Below are 14,116 nucleotides of genomic sequence, written 5' to 3' on the forward strand. Positions count from 1 at the left end.
TAATTTGAACTGGAGAACATGAAAATAATGTCAAAATATTTTAGAGAACAAGGGATCAAAAAGCTGGGAACAAGTTTGAAAGGGAACAAGGTAACAACCTTGTGAGCCTATTCATGAGAAATAATGTTTACATTTTGACTTCCAAGAATGTCCGCTGTTAGCTCGCAACTTTTTTTCTGCCTTCAGATGCATTGTCGCCAAGAATTTCATGTCCTGTTTCCTGTTCTAAAAAATCAGTGAGTGAAACTTTCATGGCGTCAAATATTAAATTATTAAGTGGCGATTCGCTTTCTACAATGCTATAATTATGCAACATTTTGGAAGGCAAACAAAAAGTTATGGTATATCGTCTGAAAAATAGTGCCTCTCTATTTGTACTTCAATTGAAATCTTTATGATGATTCAACATTTAAACACAGTTTTTTTCTCACTGTTTATTCAGTTCTGAGTCTTATATAATTATTTGCATCTGCGTAGATCTGCAGGGAACAAACTGGGCTGAAGAAATCCGTAATTTTCAAGATAATTCTTACTATTGGGGAGACGACTGGGAGAGATACAGTTGCAGGGATAGGTGTGGTGTGGACGAGAGAAACGCTCTCAGACGAAAAGGATTACGATGTTTCTGCGATAAATTTTGTGATGAATATGGCGACTGCTGCTTTGATTTCAACAAATTGTAAGCAATAATTATAAGCAACTCTCTATATAACCTATATAATCTGTATAATCTATAGAGCATTGCACTGTCATCACGGAGGTCCTGGGTTCGAATCCCGTTGAAACCACCCGGCTCCAGTTCTTCAATCGATGGATAATTCAATTGATTTTGTTGGTGTTTATTCTCTGGATGGTGATTTATCCGATGGATAGCGCTATCCATCGAATGAACAACTGGGGGCTGAATTGTTCAGGTGTCTATAAGAGACACTTGCTTAAATTGTCCAGATAAGCGCGGGGATCACTTCTCTCTTTTTTTTTTTTTTTGTTTTTTTCTAAAAAAAAAAAAAAAAAAAAAAAAAAAAAAAAAAAACAAAAAAAAGAACAAAAAAAAAAAAAAATACAAAAACAAAAACAAAACAAAAAAACAAGCCTGGACAAAAATGTTCAGACATTTTGACTTTTTTTTATATTATTATTTTCGGTGCGCATTAATTTATGCACATGAAAATACCCTTTAATACAGTCAATTTTTATGGCTGTAGCTGAAGAGCCCAGATTTGACTAGCCGAAGTATAGTACAAAATCATTCAGCATTGCATCGGCTCTTGATTTTATATTCTTCGATTTAAATTACGCCGAAATTGTGAAATTCTTACACTTTTTCAAGTTGTTAATTGGCATATTATGCAATTGGGAATCCTTATGTGATATAAGGCCTCATTGCCACCATCATTTTGATGCTAGCGGGACTTCAAACGTGATGTTTGACAAGTTAGCCGAAAGTTCTCTGATGAGTCCCTTGGCAGGGATGAAACATAAGTATGTAAGGCTAGCCACATGATTATGCATTGCCGATAAGATCACCAGGTCAATCCATCGCCAAGTGTTGCTTGCCTGATTTACTATTTGTAATGTTTAGCATAAGCTTTCGCATTGCAATTTGCCGCAATACTTCTCTTTTAATAGAAATAAAGTTAATATATTCCTTACACTTTATTGGATAAAGAACTAATAGGATGAAAACTCTTCGCCTTTGTGTGAAGTAGCGCAGGAAAAGTAACAGTGGGTTTCAAAACGTTGCTCTTGTATAATTCAATAGCCAAGCCAACCATCGAATACTGTTGCTCAGTTTGGGGCAACTGCTCGTCTGAACTCTTATAACAAGTACTCCTAGCGCAAAAACGTGCAGCACGACTCCTCCTTAATGCCGACACCTCTTGTCGTTCTTTGGAACTCTTCCAAAAGTTAAAGATCTGTCCTTTTAGTGACATTGTTCGCCAACGCAGATTAAATCTGACCTTTAAATTACTTAATGACCTATTCCCTGATAGTATGGCCAACCTATTTAAAAGGCCAAGTCACCGTTATACCACTCTAGCCAAGACAAACTTGTCATTAACACTTCCAAAAGCAAAGACTAATGCCGGTAAAAGACGATTTTCCTTTATAGCGCCGACCATTTGGAATTCAATCCCACGTCATCTCCACCTCATTACGTCACCAAACGTTTTTCAGTTAATATCAAGTGCAAGCACCTTTTTCAACAGAGATTGGAAAGTGCTACAGAACTCAGTATAGAGAGACTTTATTAACTAATTGTCAATTTAATTTCTATCAACCTAGTTTTAATTTTTCTACTGAATCAGTTTATTGTTATTATATATATTTTAATATATAATTGTAAATATATTTAGAGCTTTATTTACTTAGAAGGGCCAGATTGGAAAAAAAGACGATGTCTTTATCTGTCATCCCTAATAAAGCTTTATCATTATTATTATTATTATTATTATTATTATTATTATTATTATTATTACTATTATTATTATTATTATTATTATTGGTAGATATAATCATGGCAATTCAATTCCACGACGTGCAAACTGATAGATAGACAGTGCATCTTGGTGAATTTACAATAAATTTCCCTGGATTTTGTTTCCCGCAAAGAGGGGAGCAGAGGGCTGTAGGGGGAATGGGGTGTGGAGTTGGCCCTTGGGGTAGAGCCCTTGCCATTCACCAATTTGGCCCAGGTTGGATTTCCGAACTCGAAGGTATGGTTTGAGTTTGTTTGTTCTCGACTCTGCCCCTAGAGTTTTCCTTCCAAATACTCCGGTTTTCCTCTCTCACCTAAAACCATAATTTGATTGGACTTGCCGTTCACGACGAGTGATTTGAATTGATTTACAGTATCCCCAATTTGTAAAGCACTTGTACTCAGCTGGACAAAATTGAAACTTGAATAAAGTGGTTAATATCATTATCGTTATCGTCATCGTCATCGCTAGCGTTATCATTTGCAGGTGCAGAAAGCGAGTCAACCCTCGAGGAAGCCCACTAAGCCAGCATGAAATCTGTCGCCCGGTCGAACATTTATTCAAAACAAAGGATGTTGAGGGTTTTGCAGTGTGGAGTACATGTCAAAGGAACTGGACAGATGAGATTTTGCGCCGTAAATGTCAAAATGAAGATCGAAGCGATCTGTTAAATGATTGGCCCGTGTTTGATCAACGCCGGCGCATTACTTACAGAAATGTATTTTGTGCAAGGTGCAATGGTGCAGTGGATATTACCTACAGGAAACTCCATGTGTATTGTTATGAATGGTTTAACACAAAGGCATTCAATGTTAGTGAAATTATGCGCTTTGCGCATGCCAACTGTTCATTACAATTCACAGAATCTTGGGTACAAGACTTAAAGCAATGCATCCCTCATTTTCAAGACTGTTCAGGGATTGGTCGGGAGAAAAATGGATCGTACTGCCAATCACAGTGCCTAGGGTATGGTTTTCCTGTTTGTTCCATAAGCAGCAGGACAATAAGATTCCGAAATCTGCAATGCGCATTGTGTAACGGATTTAAGCCCAGCTCTTTGAGAACCTGTGGTGATTCTGAAATGGCTTTAAAACCTCCGCCTCTGACCATCCTGTTTGGATTTACATCCTCCGAGAAGTGGGTTATAGTCAAAGAAAAAACTCTCCAAATATTGACTTCAGCTGGCTGCATTACGTCAATGGCTTCTCTCCTTCTCCTGTTGGCAACTTACACTCTATTTTCTGAACTGATCATTATCAACTTGTCGCTATCTTTGCTGCTGTATCAAGGTTTCTTTCTCTCAGCAATTAAGACTTCCAGTCATGAGCAATGTCAGGTCATTGCCATTCTTCTTCATTACTTTGTCTTATGCTCATTCACGTGGATGAATTCTATGGCATATGATGTGCACAAGACATTTACTTCCTCGGGTAAGCTTATAAGAGTAAGTCAACTTTGGGGTAGGAGTGGGGGGAGGGGAGGGTTGGGGAGGGGAGTGGAGGCTCCTTCGCCACGCGAAAACACACAAACACTTATGTCCAGAAATGTACGTAATTAGATTCAAGTTCAATTTTGATTCGCAACACAAAGTGTCTATTTTTAAAGTCTCAGGATTTGCTACCGATTTCCAACAATGAGGTAAGGGTAAAGGTTAGTGTTATTTTTTGGTTGGAGCAAATGCAGCTGTTTATCTTGTAACTCTAAGGACTGGAGTTTGAGAGCCACTTTGTGACGCTGATTGTCATGTATTCCCGCACGCGAGCGATGTTGAAGTTTGGGAGGAGAGCAACTTGAGAGCAACTTGACACTTTGTGACGCTTGACAAATCTAATTACGTGCATTCCGGACATAGGCCGAAAAGGAGCATGAAACACGCTTAAGTTGAGACCTGTGACAAAGTAGTCTCGACCCTCTCTTCCAGGCGCCATTTACACAGTTCAGTTTGAAAGTCTTTCATGGTAAACTATTTTTTACCACAATTTCTCGTAAACTCGCAATCTGATTGGCTAATTTTCCGCTGTCGATAAGAGTCCATTCTCGTCCCCAGAGCCCTCCGTTTCTTTTGGTCACGTGGTCGGTGAAACGAAGGGTTCTGGTGGCACCTAAAAATTCCATTTTCTTTTCCCCATTGGCTGATTAAATTTGTATGGGCAGAAAAAATTAAAATTAAAAGTGCTACGCATTACATTTTACTTCCAGCCCATACGAGGGGAACAAATGGGATGCAGCAAGTCCTTGTTGGCGCGCTTTTCAAAAGATTAAATAAAAACTTTTGAAATATGGCGACTACGCCGAAAAAAGCGTACAAGTTTCGGTGACATCAATAGTGAATTTAAGCAACTACTACGGCGACGACAACGAGAACGTCGTGACTATTTCAACCTTTTTTAATAGGACAAGGGTGTGTTAGTTTCGTAAGAATGAAGCTGGTCGGAATGGCGCTTAATGTAGGGGAGAAAAGGAAAATTTATCCTCAAGTGCTGACGTTCCTGATAAAACCTCAAATTTGAATATTTCACGTTGTTGTTTTACGGACAACGCAATTGTAATAGCCAATCAGGAACGCTCATTTTGGGAAATAAACCACAATTTTACCACAATTGCTTGTAATCTCACAATCTGATTGGCTAATTTGCCGTTGTCGATAAGAGTTAAGTCAACGTTGTACACGTCATGCTCTCGTCAATTTGTCATGCAAATGTAATAGCCAATCAGGAAAGCCCATTTTGGGAAAGAGACCAGTCATATTGCGAGAAAGTTATAGACAACGCTTGCTCTTTCTTTGTGTCATGATTTTGGTCACGCTCTGAAATAAAAACTTTCTTTTGCGTTGAATATTGTGGTAAAAAACAAATCGAAAGTGGCTCAGCGTTATCTGTACTCTTATCGACAACGATATTCGTCATCACAGTGGTCAAAATTTGTGGACTCACTTAGCTGCGCTTTGTGAGTCCACAACATTTTGACCACTGTGATGACGAATATCGTTGTCGATAAGAGTACAGACAACGCTGAACCACTTTCGATTTGTTAAATAGACAACGCTTGCTCTTTCTTTGTGTCACACGCTCTGAATTAATTTTTTTTTCTCTCTCTTGGCGTAGAATATTGTGGTAAAAAACAAAACAAAAACAAAAACAAAAAAACAAAAAAACAAATTGATTGTGGTTCAGCGTTCTTAATACTTTTATCGACAGCAATATTCGTCATCACAGCGGTCAAAATTTGTCGTGGACTCACTCGGAATTTGATTTGATTTGTAGTCTCCCCAATTCGTAGAGCACTCGTGCTCAGCCAAAGAACCTTGAGACTTAAAGAGATTGATTTTTATTAGTTGCAGTATAGTCAGTCACATGATTTGAAGTGCAATTTGGAATAAATCAGCAAGAGTAATTTTTTTCAAAGACGAACAAAATTGCACCACCCCTTAGGGCGAGTTCAATTTGTAGTCCGAAAAAAAAAATACAAATTGAACACGCCCTACGAGCTCGTGCAATTTTGTACGTCTTTGAAAACATTTACAAGTGCTTTTTTTATATATATTTTTCAAATAGCATGACAAAAATCATGTAATTACTTATTAATAATACACATGAAAAAAGTCGAGATGGTTAAGCAGAAGAAACGTACGCGTATCACGCAATCAGGAAAAAATTGTGCCATCTAGGTGAGGCGCTTGATTTGAAAACAAAAGATTTGATTTGTTCTGACCAAACTCTATTGTTTATCAGACAATCATAATCCAGAATTTCGATGTGTAATTTGCACTGATATTACAGTTTTTGCACCGGTATTGCACTTTTTTGCACCGGTGTTAACACCTGAACTGCACTGCTCTATGCCAATCGGAACAGAGTAATTTGTTCATGTTAATTATTATTATTATTATTATTATTATTATTATTATTATTGTTGTTATTATTATTATTATTATTATTATTATTATTATTATTATTATTATTATTATTATTATTATTATTATAAATCGATTTTTTTTTCTTGAACCTAGACGGCGGACGTGGATCGAGTCGTCAAGGACACCAGAATAAACGCTTAGTGAGATACTGTTTGTTCGGATGGGGAGTTCCTGCTATTGCCGTGTGCATCTTTGTGATCATTGACCAAATTCTCAGCAAAGGATTCATTGGATACGGTAGGTCTGCTCTCTCAATATGAATTTAAAAGGACTGTGTCACGGCAGTGCAGTTCATTTTGTATACCTTTTAGTCGCTCCTGCCTGCTTGCACTTAAAGCCTTTTGATTGATTTATATTTTTCCATGCTTTGATTAACAGGAGAAGGAGAGGCATACTGTTTCATATCCAAACCCCAAGCTGTTCTTTATTTCTTTGGTGCGCCAGTCGCATTGATAATGCTCTTCAATGCATTTGCATTGGTGCATACAGTGTTGCACATTGTAAAGACAAGGAAGGTACGTCCACAAAGCTATTAGATATGCATTTATCAGATTTTGATATAATAGCATTCGAAACGATGTACTGAATAAATAAAATAGCTACTGTCTGAGTGATTGAGGATGGCACTCCCCCACACTCGCCAACTAACGGACGATTTCTGCCTAACCACACATCAACGGGTCTTGTACTGCAAGGCTGAAACTGACAGATGGACGGGATCCCTTAGTCTCAAGCCAATCATCACCAATCAATTAATTGTTTGACGGCTGAATAGCCGACTGATTTTCAAAATGCGACACACCAGTGAATAATAAAAGGACTGCTGCTACACAGACCGGAAGTCTATGTTTCTTACTGCAAGAGAGCAAGAATTAGCTTTTACGAGAAGGTAGCGCAACCATTGACAAATGCCTCTTAAACCAGGCACAGTTTCGCATGCAAAAGGGGCACACTTTGTGTAACGGTTAAGTCTTCCTTGCTTGGTGCCATTCCAACATTATCAGTGACGAACTTTTTCTTTTTTTCAGAGAACGCAGAAGGTAACCAATGTGCGGCATAGCACCAGCGTAGCCTTGGTTTTTGTCAAAATGGCGTCAGTAATGGAGGTGACATGGATTCTTGGAATCGTTGCCAACGTTAAGGCTTTATCATTTTTGTGGTACCCGTATGTTATTCTGAACAGCCTTCAAGGTATTATGCTCTTTCTTTGTTTTATTTTCTTTATTTTTGCACGATTTTGTTTATCTCTGATTTGCCGTAGTTATGATTTCAGCTTAGTCTTTGTGTCAGGACTCATGCAGCTCTTACAACGATTCTCGGTTTTGACTCAGGAAACAATGGGGCACAAAAATGCACGACAGAACAGTGACGTCCAACCCCAAACCATAATTAGAGCTTTGTCCGATGCTGGTTCAATGAAATTCGAGGTCTTAAAGGCCTACTTAGAATCTTTAGTTTTTCAAGCTGGCTTTTCAGTTGGAACGTTCAAAAGGGAGTTTGATAAAGCAAAGACGACGGCCACGGCAACGGCACAAAACAAAAATATTATTGCTTAAGAAAGGAAAACAATCGTGCTGCACGCGCAGCCGAACTCCAAAAAACAACATAGTGAAATCAACAAATTTTAGGTTTTGATGAAAGCGTGAGCATATAACAATGAACCATTCATTTTCTGTTTAGACTCAATTTAAAACAGTTCGTACCCACCCGGTTACTGGATAGTTCGCCTGTAATTGTACAAAGTGAACAAGACAGAAAGAATTATCGCGAAATATTTGCAATAGCACTAAGTTATATTTTGGAGTGACGTTTTTGTTGTCGTTGCCGCTGTCCTCAAACTCTCAGTTATTAAGAGGGGTGAGGGCTGGATTACGTAAGGACGAGGGATCCGTTTATTGTTAAGCCGAAGGGAGGAAACAAGGCTGTGAGGAGCGTTAGTTGGGAGAGTCAGATACAATTTAACATATTCTCTTTCATATTTCCACCCCTAAATAACGTTCGTTTCCTGACGTCGGTTTAGGAAGAAAAAACGAAGTGATTTTGAAACGTCCATAAGTAACTTCCTTTCAATTAAACCGGGGTCAAATTTTATAATCTGACTATACCTGAGGATCTTTCAGCTCGCAAGATTCTCTTTTTGAACATAATCGAACGAAATCAACTTTCATCATTTGTTAAACCGTCCAAGGTCCGATTTAAATGCTTCTAATGTGGAACAAAACTTATTCGTTGTAATCACCAGCGTCCTGTAATTTAGTCTCTGTTGGTTACCTCATATTTAGTTTTGTACCTCCCTCAGTATCGTTGTTTTTCAATACGAATCTCAAACAACCTTTTCTTTGTATGATATGTTCACATATTCGAATGCTTAAAGGATACTCATTTGGAACGACTTGATCTTACTGAAAGTTTCATATGACAAGCCGTTCTGTCCACGCTTCAAAAGTGTCATCATTATTATCATCGTAATGGTCATCATCAACATCATCATCTTTGTTATCAATAACCAGTGCTTACACCGTGAAGCGCAGCGTGGGTTGAGTCTTCTAAGATTTTGAGAAGTAAATAGTGTACCTTCGCTTGTCAGACCAATCAAAAGTTCAGTAAGAAAGTAAGGTGGCTACATACCATCCCAAAGTTCTAAGCAGTGGGCTCAGACGAACTTCCCTATATGAGCTTTAGGGTTAGCCATCCCGCTTTGCGCTAGATACCCGGCTCAACTCCACCACAGTTAATAGATGTAGGCTGGTTATGAAACTCAACAAGTTTCTTTGTTTCATATTTTTGTTCGCTTTTTTGGCCTTGACCCTGCGCAAAACCCGACACGCTTTTTTCGGCAGGATAACCAATCAAAAGCTTCGACTAATTTATTCGAAATTAACTTGCGAACCAAAACCAAAGTATTGTGCAGGGTCACGGTCGGTTGAACATCTAATTGTGACTGTATTGTTCCTGCTTTTGAAATTCCCAGGGTTTCATAACCAGTCCCTAGATTAACTATGATTAGATGCACTGCCAATTTTTACATCCAACACGAAGTGTCCCTTTAAATCTAAACATTTGCTACCTATTTTCAACAAGAAGGTAAGCGTAAAGGTTATCATTATTTTTAGCTTTGAGTAAATGCAGCAGTTAAACTTTACTTAATTAAAGAGCTGCATTTGGGTGACACTTTGTGACGTAAATTGCCTGTATTCTAAGAAACGAGTGATGTTGAAGTTGGCAAGAAGAGCAAGGAGACACGTAACGCTTATTAAAAACTGCCTACATCCGAAATGTGTACTATTAAATCTAGAAGGCTAAGGTTTCAAAGAAAATAAAAGAGTTCTTAGCATTTCGTTCAAAAACTGCATTTACTGATGATATTTGTGCATGTTTCATAGGTCTGTTCATCTTCTTGTCATTTGCCGCCAGTGGAAAATCAATACAGCTATATAGAGCCAAAATAGCCAAATTAAGGAATCGGTGCACCTCAAATGCAGCGAAAAATACAGCTAAGACAAAGGACCCTACCCCTAACCCTACCACTAACCCTACCCCTAATCCTACCCCTACCCCTACTCCTACCCCTAACCCTACCTCTAACCCTACCCCTAACACTACCCCTACCCCTACCCCTAGCCGTTCTTGGAGTCCTAGCGTTCAAGATTACGAAGAAACTCATCTGTAATATATATGCCATGAAAAAGTTACAACAATCTTTATTTAACAAAGACAGCCGCAGTAATGGTACAGTTTAGTTTTCTAACATATTCAGTTTCTTTAACAAGAACGATATTAGAAAGCTGTGGGCAATAGCAGTGTTAATTGATGTGACAATTGATTTATTTACTTAAGTTAAATTAAATAAGTGGGTAGCAAACTTACTCCCTACACCCCCCTCGGGAGGGTCTCCCATAAAAAAGTACGGGGGTGCTCGTCCTACCTTTTAGGGGTTAAAACAGCGGTTTTGGTACCTCTTAGGGTGTTCGGCCTCAAAAAGTCCACAGCAGGAGCTTTAGCGGTACCTTTTAGGGTATTGGGCCGACTAATTATGACAGGAGATATTTGGCAATTAACTAATTTTTCATTTTATCTTATTAAAACCCATAATTTGGTACCTCTTACGGGTGAAAAAAATTATGCCACGCATACTAGACAGGATCTTTGTACCTCTTAGGCGTTCTTTTCAAAATTTCCGATCAGCAGCCCCGTTACTTTTATATGAGATTTACCTGAAGTGTCAGTCTTGAAGACAAGTCATTTTCAAGTCGTCTAAGATGAGTAGTTATCAATAACACTTGGTAATGTTATCAGTATTTTCCTATTTCTTTATTTATGCCTAGCCTTTAGTGTAGTCTAGTTTACTACACATAGCTTTCCGTTTCTGTCATTGATTTTAGTTTCTTAGCAGTGATTGCCACATATCATTAGCTTTTGCTATGATTTATTTATCTACGTTGGCCTTTAGTGTGGCAAAGCATGTAATTTGCCTGTTGAACTTTTTTTTCAATAAGTGATTACAATAAGTGATTACATGTACTGTATTTTTGCTCAACTCTTTTCCTTTTCATTATATGTATGATTTTAATTCCAAATCATCCGTTTGTTATGACTATTTCACAATTATTACTTTCAATGTACTATTGTAGCTTCACGTAGCATTCAGTGCTAATACCTCTTGCTATTGCCAAGTCCGTGCCTCATATAATGGTTCTTGGATTATGACATTGTTTAGAATTTACACTCTTTTTGCTTGTTTTGTTAATAATTTCTTTGCCTTTTGATTCGCATGTATCTGCTATGTAGGATAGTTTTTATTATTCAACTTGTAAATAATATCAATTTACTATGTTTAATTCATTAGCTTATTGTAGCTTTGTTTTATTTTGTTTTTAGTGTTACTCGTTCCCGTTTTATTGTCATTATATCACTCGAGCTCTGTTGACTGTAATAAACTCGTAAACCTTACCTCAAATCTGTTGTTCTTGCGTCGACCGTTTAGGCCGTTTTACAAATACTTAAATACGCAAGTTACCAATAATTGATCAATCAACGAAAAGAAATCTACATTTAAAAGTAATACAACAACCTGAAAAATATAATTAGAAATAGGTTGCTAAGATATGCTATTCACTAAAAGGTAAAGTCATCCTTGAGAGGATTATGCGCCGATGAAATGAAAACTTCAACATCCCTTCCTCCCCAACCCGGAAAACCCGGGGCTTTTGATGGGTAAGGCCCTCCCCGGGGTGGAGAATTTGACCTTTGCCCGGGTGGGATGGGGAAAATGGAACCGGAAGTGTCAGGTTTCAAATGACTTTTTTTTTCGGGTCACAAAGTTAACATCTCATCAATTACATGCAACTGTCGCATCGATCACTGTGACCAAGACACCTTCAAAACAGGAGGGTTCGAAATGATCTGAACAGCTGTGACGTTGCTGGATATTTGGCAAGTTTTTCCGTCTAAATTCAGATGACCCATTCTTTGAGAAGGACTTCATTTTTAACAGGGAGGTATTACAACAGCCCACAATAACTCACTGAACCATTTTTCAAGTATCCCGCGTTCAAGCCAGTGTGCACAATGACGTTACGCTTAGCGCCCAAGCCTGCCATAGTACAGCCAAGATATAGACAACCGAAAAATTCAGGCGGTTTCAGAGAATTGAACAGGGGCCCGTTTCTCGAAAGTCCGGAAAACGTTTCGGGCCCGAAAAGCTATTTGTGCCGGAAAGTGCTAACCGCATATTTTGGAGAGCCGATCTTTTAAAGGGTTTTTAAGGTAAGAAAGAGAGAAATAAATGTGAAGTTTTACGACTTAAATCCTCTCCGTTCTTGAGATACAAAGGAAATTGTGACACCCAAAAATGGCCCGCAAAGTTTCGGGACGTTCAAGAAACAGGCCCCTACTCATAACTGAGTGGCTTTGCAGCTCCATTGGAGAGGTAGAGCATTGCATTGATATCGCAAAGGGCATGGGTTCGAATCCCGTTGAAGCCGCAAATTGCAAGAAATGGAGACATTGAAAGTGCAAACACAGAAGTGATCCTCTCAATGTCTCCATTTCTTGCAATCATGGTAAATGTTTCTTAAAACCACTATATTAAGTCACCTTAAAATTCAATTATGTTTCTTCCATCGGAAACAAAGCCCTCCTGCCCAATAACTAAACTTAATTTCGCACTGCATATTAAATTAGACAAACTATATTGTATATAGGCGATGGTATAGTTTATTCTCATTAAATCCCCTGATGAGTGGGCGACCACGAAACAGGCTTGTAGGGATGAACTTGTAGTTTATTTGTCTTTTTCTTCCATATATACTAAGCTGTACTTCTATGTATTGAGCACTGTTTTACGAAAATCAAGTTTCACACTTTATATATATATATATATTTTTTTTTTCTTTTTTTTTTACCTTTGCAGAGTTGAGTACAAAATAAATGTAAATTGCCAGACAACTAAGATGCGACTTCAGTAAACACTTTGATCCATTCAGGGCGTTGGATTCCTTCAATGTTTATTAAAATGATCCATAAAAAAAATGCCATTTGATTTCAGTGTTTTATATAATATCAAATTAGTAAATATTGGTAAATATTAGAAACAAAGCTCAGTTGATGTCCAACGGCGAAACATGAAATTGTTGTCGAAGACCATTATTCGTCCCTTTAAAGATTCCACATATTTATTTTTCACCGCCTTTCTTGTTCATCCAATTCACATTCCATTCTTGAGCTCCATGAGGGTACATTTTGTTTAAAGATCCACTAAAACGCCATTTGCGTTACGATAACTTTCGACGACATTCGACGCCTGCATGCACCAAAGAAATCTACGCATTACCCCAGCCCCCTCAAACCTAACAATATACGCAGAGAGGACTCTATGCACAAAGACACCACTTAGCAGGGGAGTGACAAACTTTTACCGACACGGAAAAAATAAAATAATAATAAAACAGAGAAATATTACACATTTTCCGATTGGGATTGCCATACTGGCAACCCAGTAATAAGAACAACCATTCTTATTCATTTCTACTTCCGATCGATACTTCTTACAGACATGTTAAAATTGTGATTTTCTAAGCTCTTTAAAGAACATCCTCAAAGGCCGCATAACATGGCGGCGGAAAAGGGGTGATATTTAACGCGCCGAAAATGTACCTGCTACCTAATTCGTAAACCCTACTTTTACTTCATATTCTTCAAATGTTGCTATTATTCATTTTCTGTGTAAAGTCTTACGCTCGAAATCGGAACGCTTTGAATTGCTCCGAAAATATCAGAAATGTTTTTACCCTAAGCAAGCTAAATGACGCGAAATTTGAACACAAACTGATGCCAATTATTTATATAGAATCGTTGAACTTACTTATTTTTGACTTGTGGCTTAGCTTTCAAAAAGGCGAAGTAATTCTTTTAGAAGTATTAAAAGCGCCTGACAATCGTAATTGAGGGAAAAAATCCGCAGGCGAACTATGTCATAACTGACAGGCAAGTGCATACCAGCTGTAAATGGACTGTACATGTCAGTTTCAGTTGATGTCTGTCATGCAGTGGCTTTAGTATGCTGCTTAATTTAGAAGGAGTCACAACTTGGTTGGTTTGTTCCTTTTTACTTCTCCCCAGTTAAGGAAACATTTGCCTTCTGACTGTAAGTTTTTTTACGTTTTTCTCATCTTTCAAATAGACCTACCCCATAATAATAGCAAGTCCAAGAATAGAAGAA

The 14,116-nt window shown here is 38.0% G+C and overlaps 1 protein-coding gene across 1 annotated transcript in view; it reads left to right on the forward strand.

Annotated features, from left to right (window-relative positions):
* LOC137996274 (probable G-protein coupled receptor Mth-like 1) overlaps positions 1-13,093 on the forward strand; it is a 13,868-nt gene extending 775 nt beyond the window's left edge. The window contains exons 2-5 of the mRNA XM_068841686.1: positions 6,490-6,633; positions 6,775-6,911; positions 7,425-7,587; positions 9,780-13,093. Coding sequence (XP_068697787.1) covers positions 6,490-6,633; positions 6,775-6,911; positions 7,425-7,587; positions 9,780-10,066 — 731 coding nt within the window. The 3' untranslated portion in view covers positions 10,067-13,093. The remainder of the gene's footprint in view (positions 1-6,489; positions 6,634-6,774; positions 6,912-7,424; positions 7,588-9,779) is intronic.
* The last annotated feature ends 1,023 nt before the right edge of the window (positions 13,094-14,116 follow it).

This window comes from Montipora foliosa, chromosome 3 (genome assembly GCF_036669935.1).
Source record: "Montipora foliosa isolate CH-2021 chromosome 3, ASM3666993v2, whole genome shotgun sequence".
Taxonomy (NCBI): Eukaryota; Metazoa; Cnidaria; class Anthozoa; order Scleractinia; family Acroporidae; genus Montipora; species Montipora foliosa.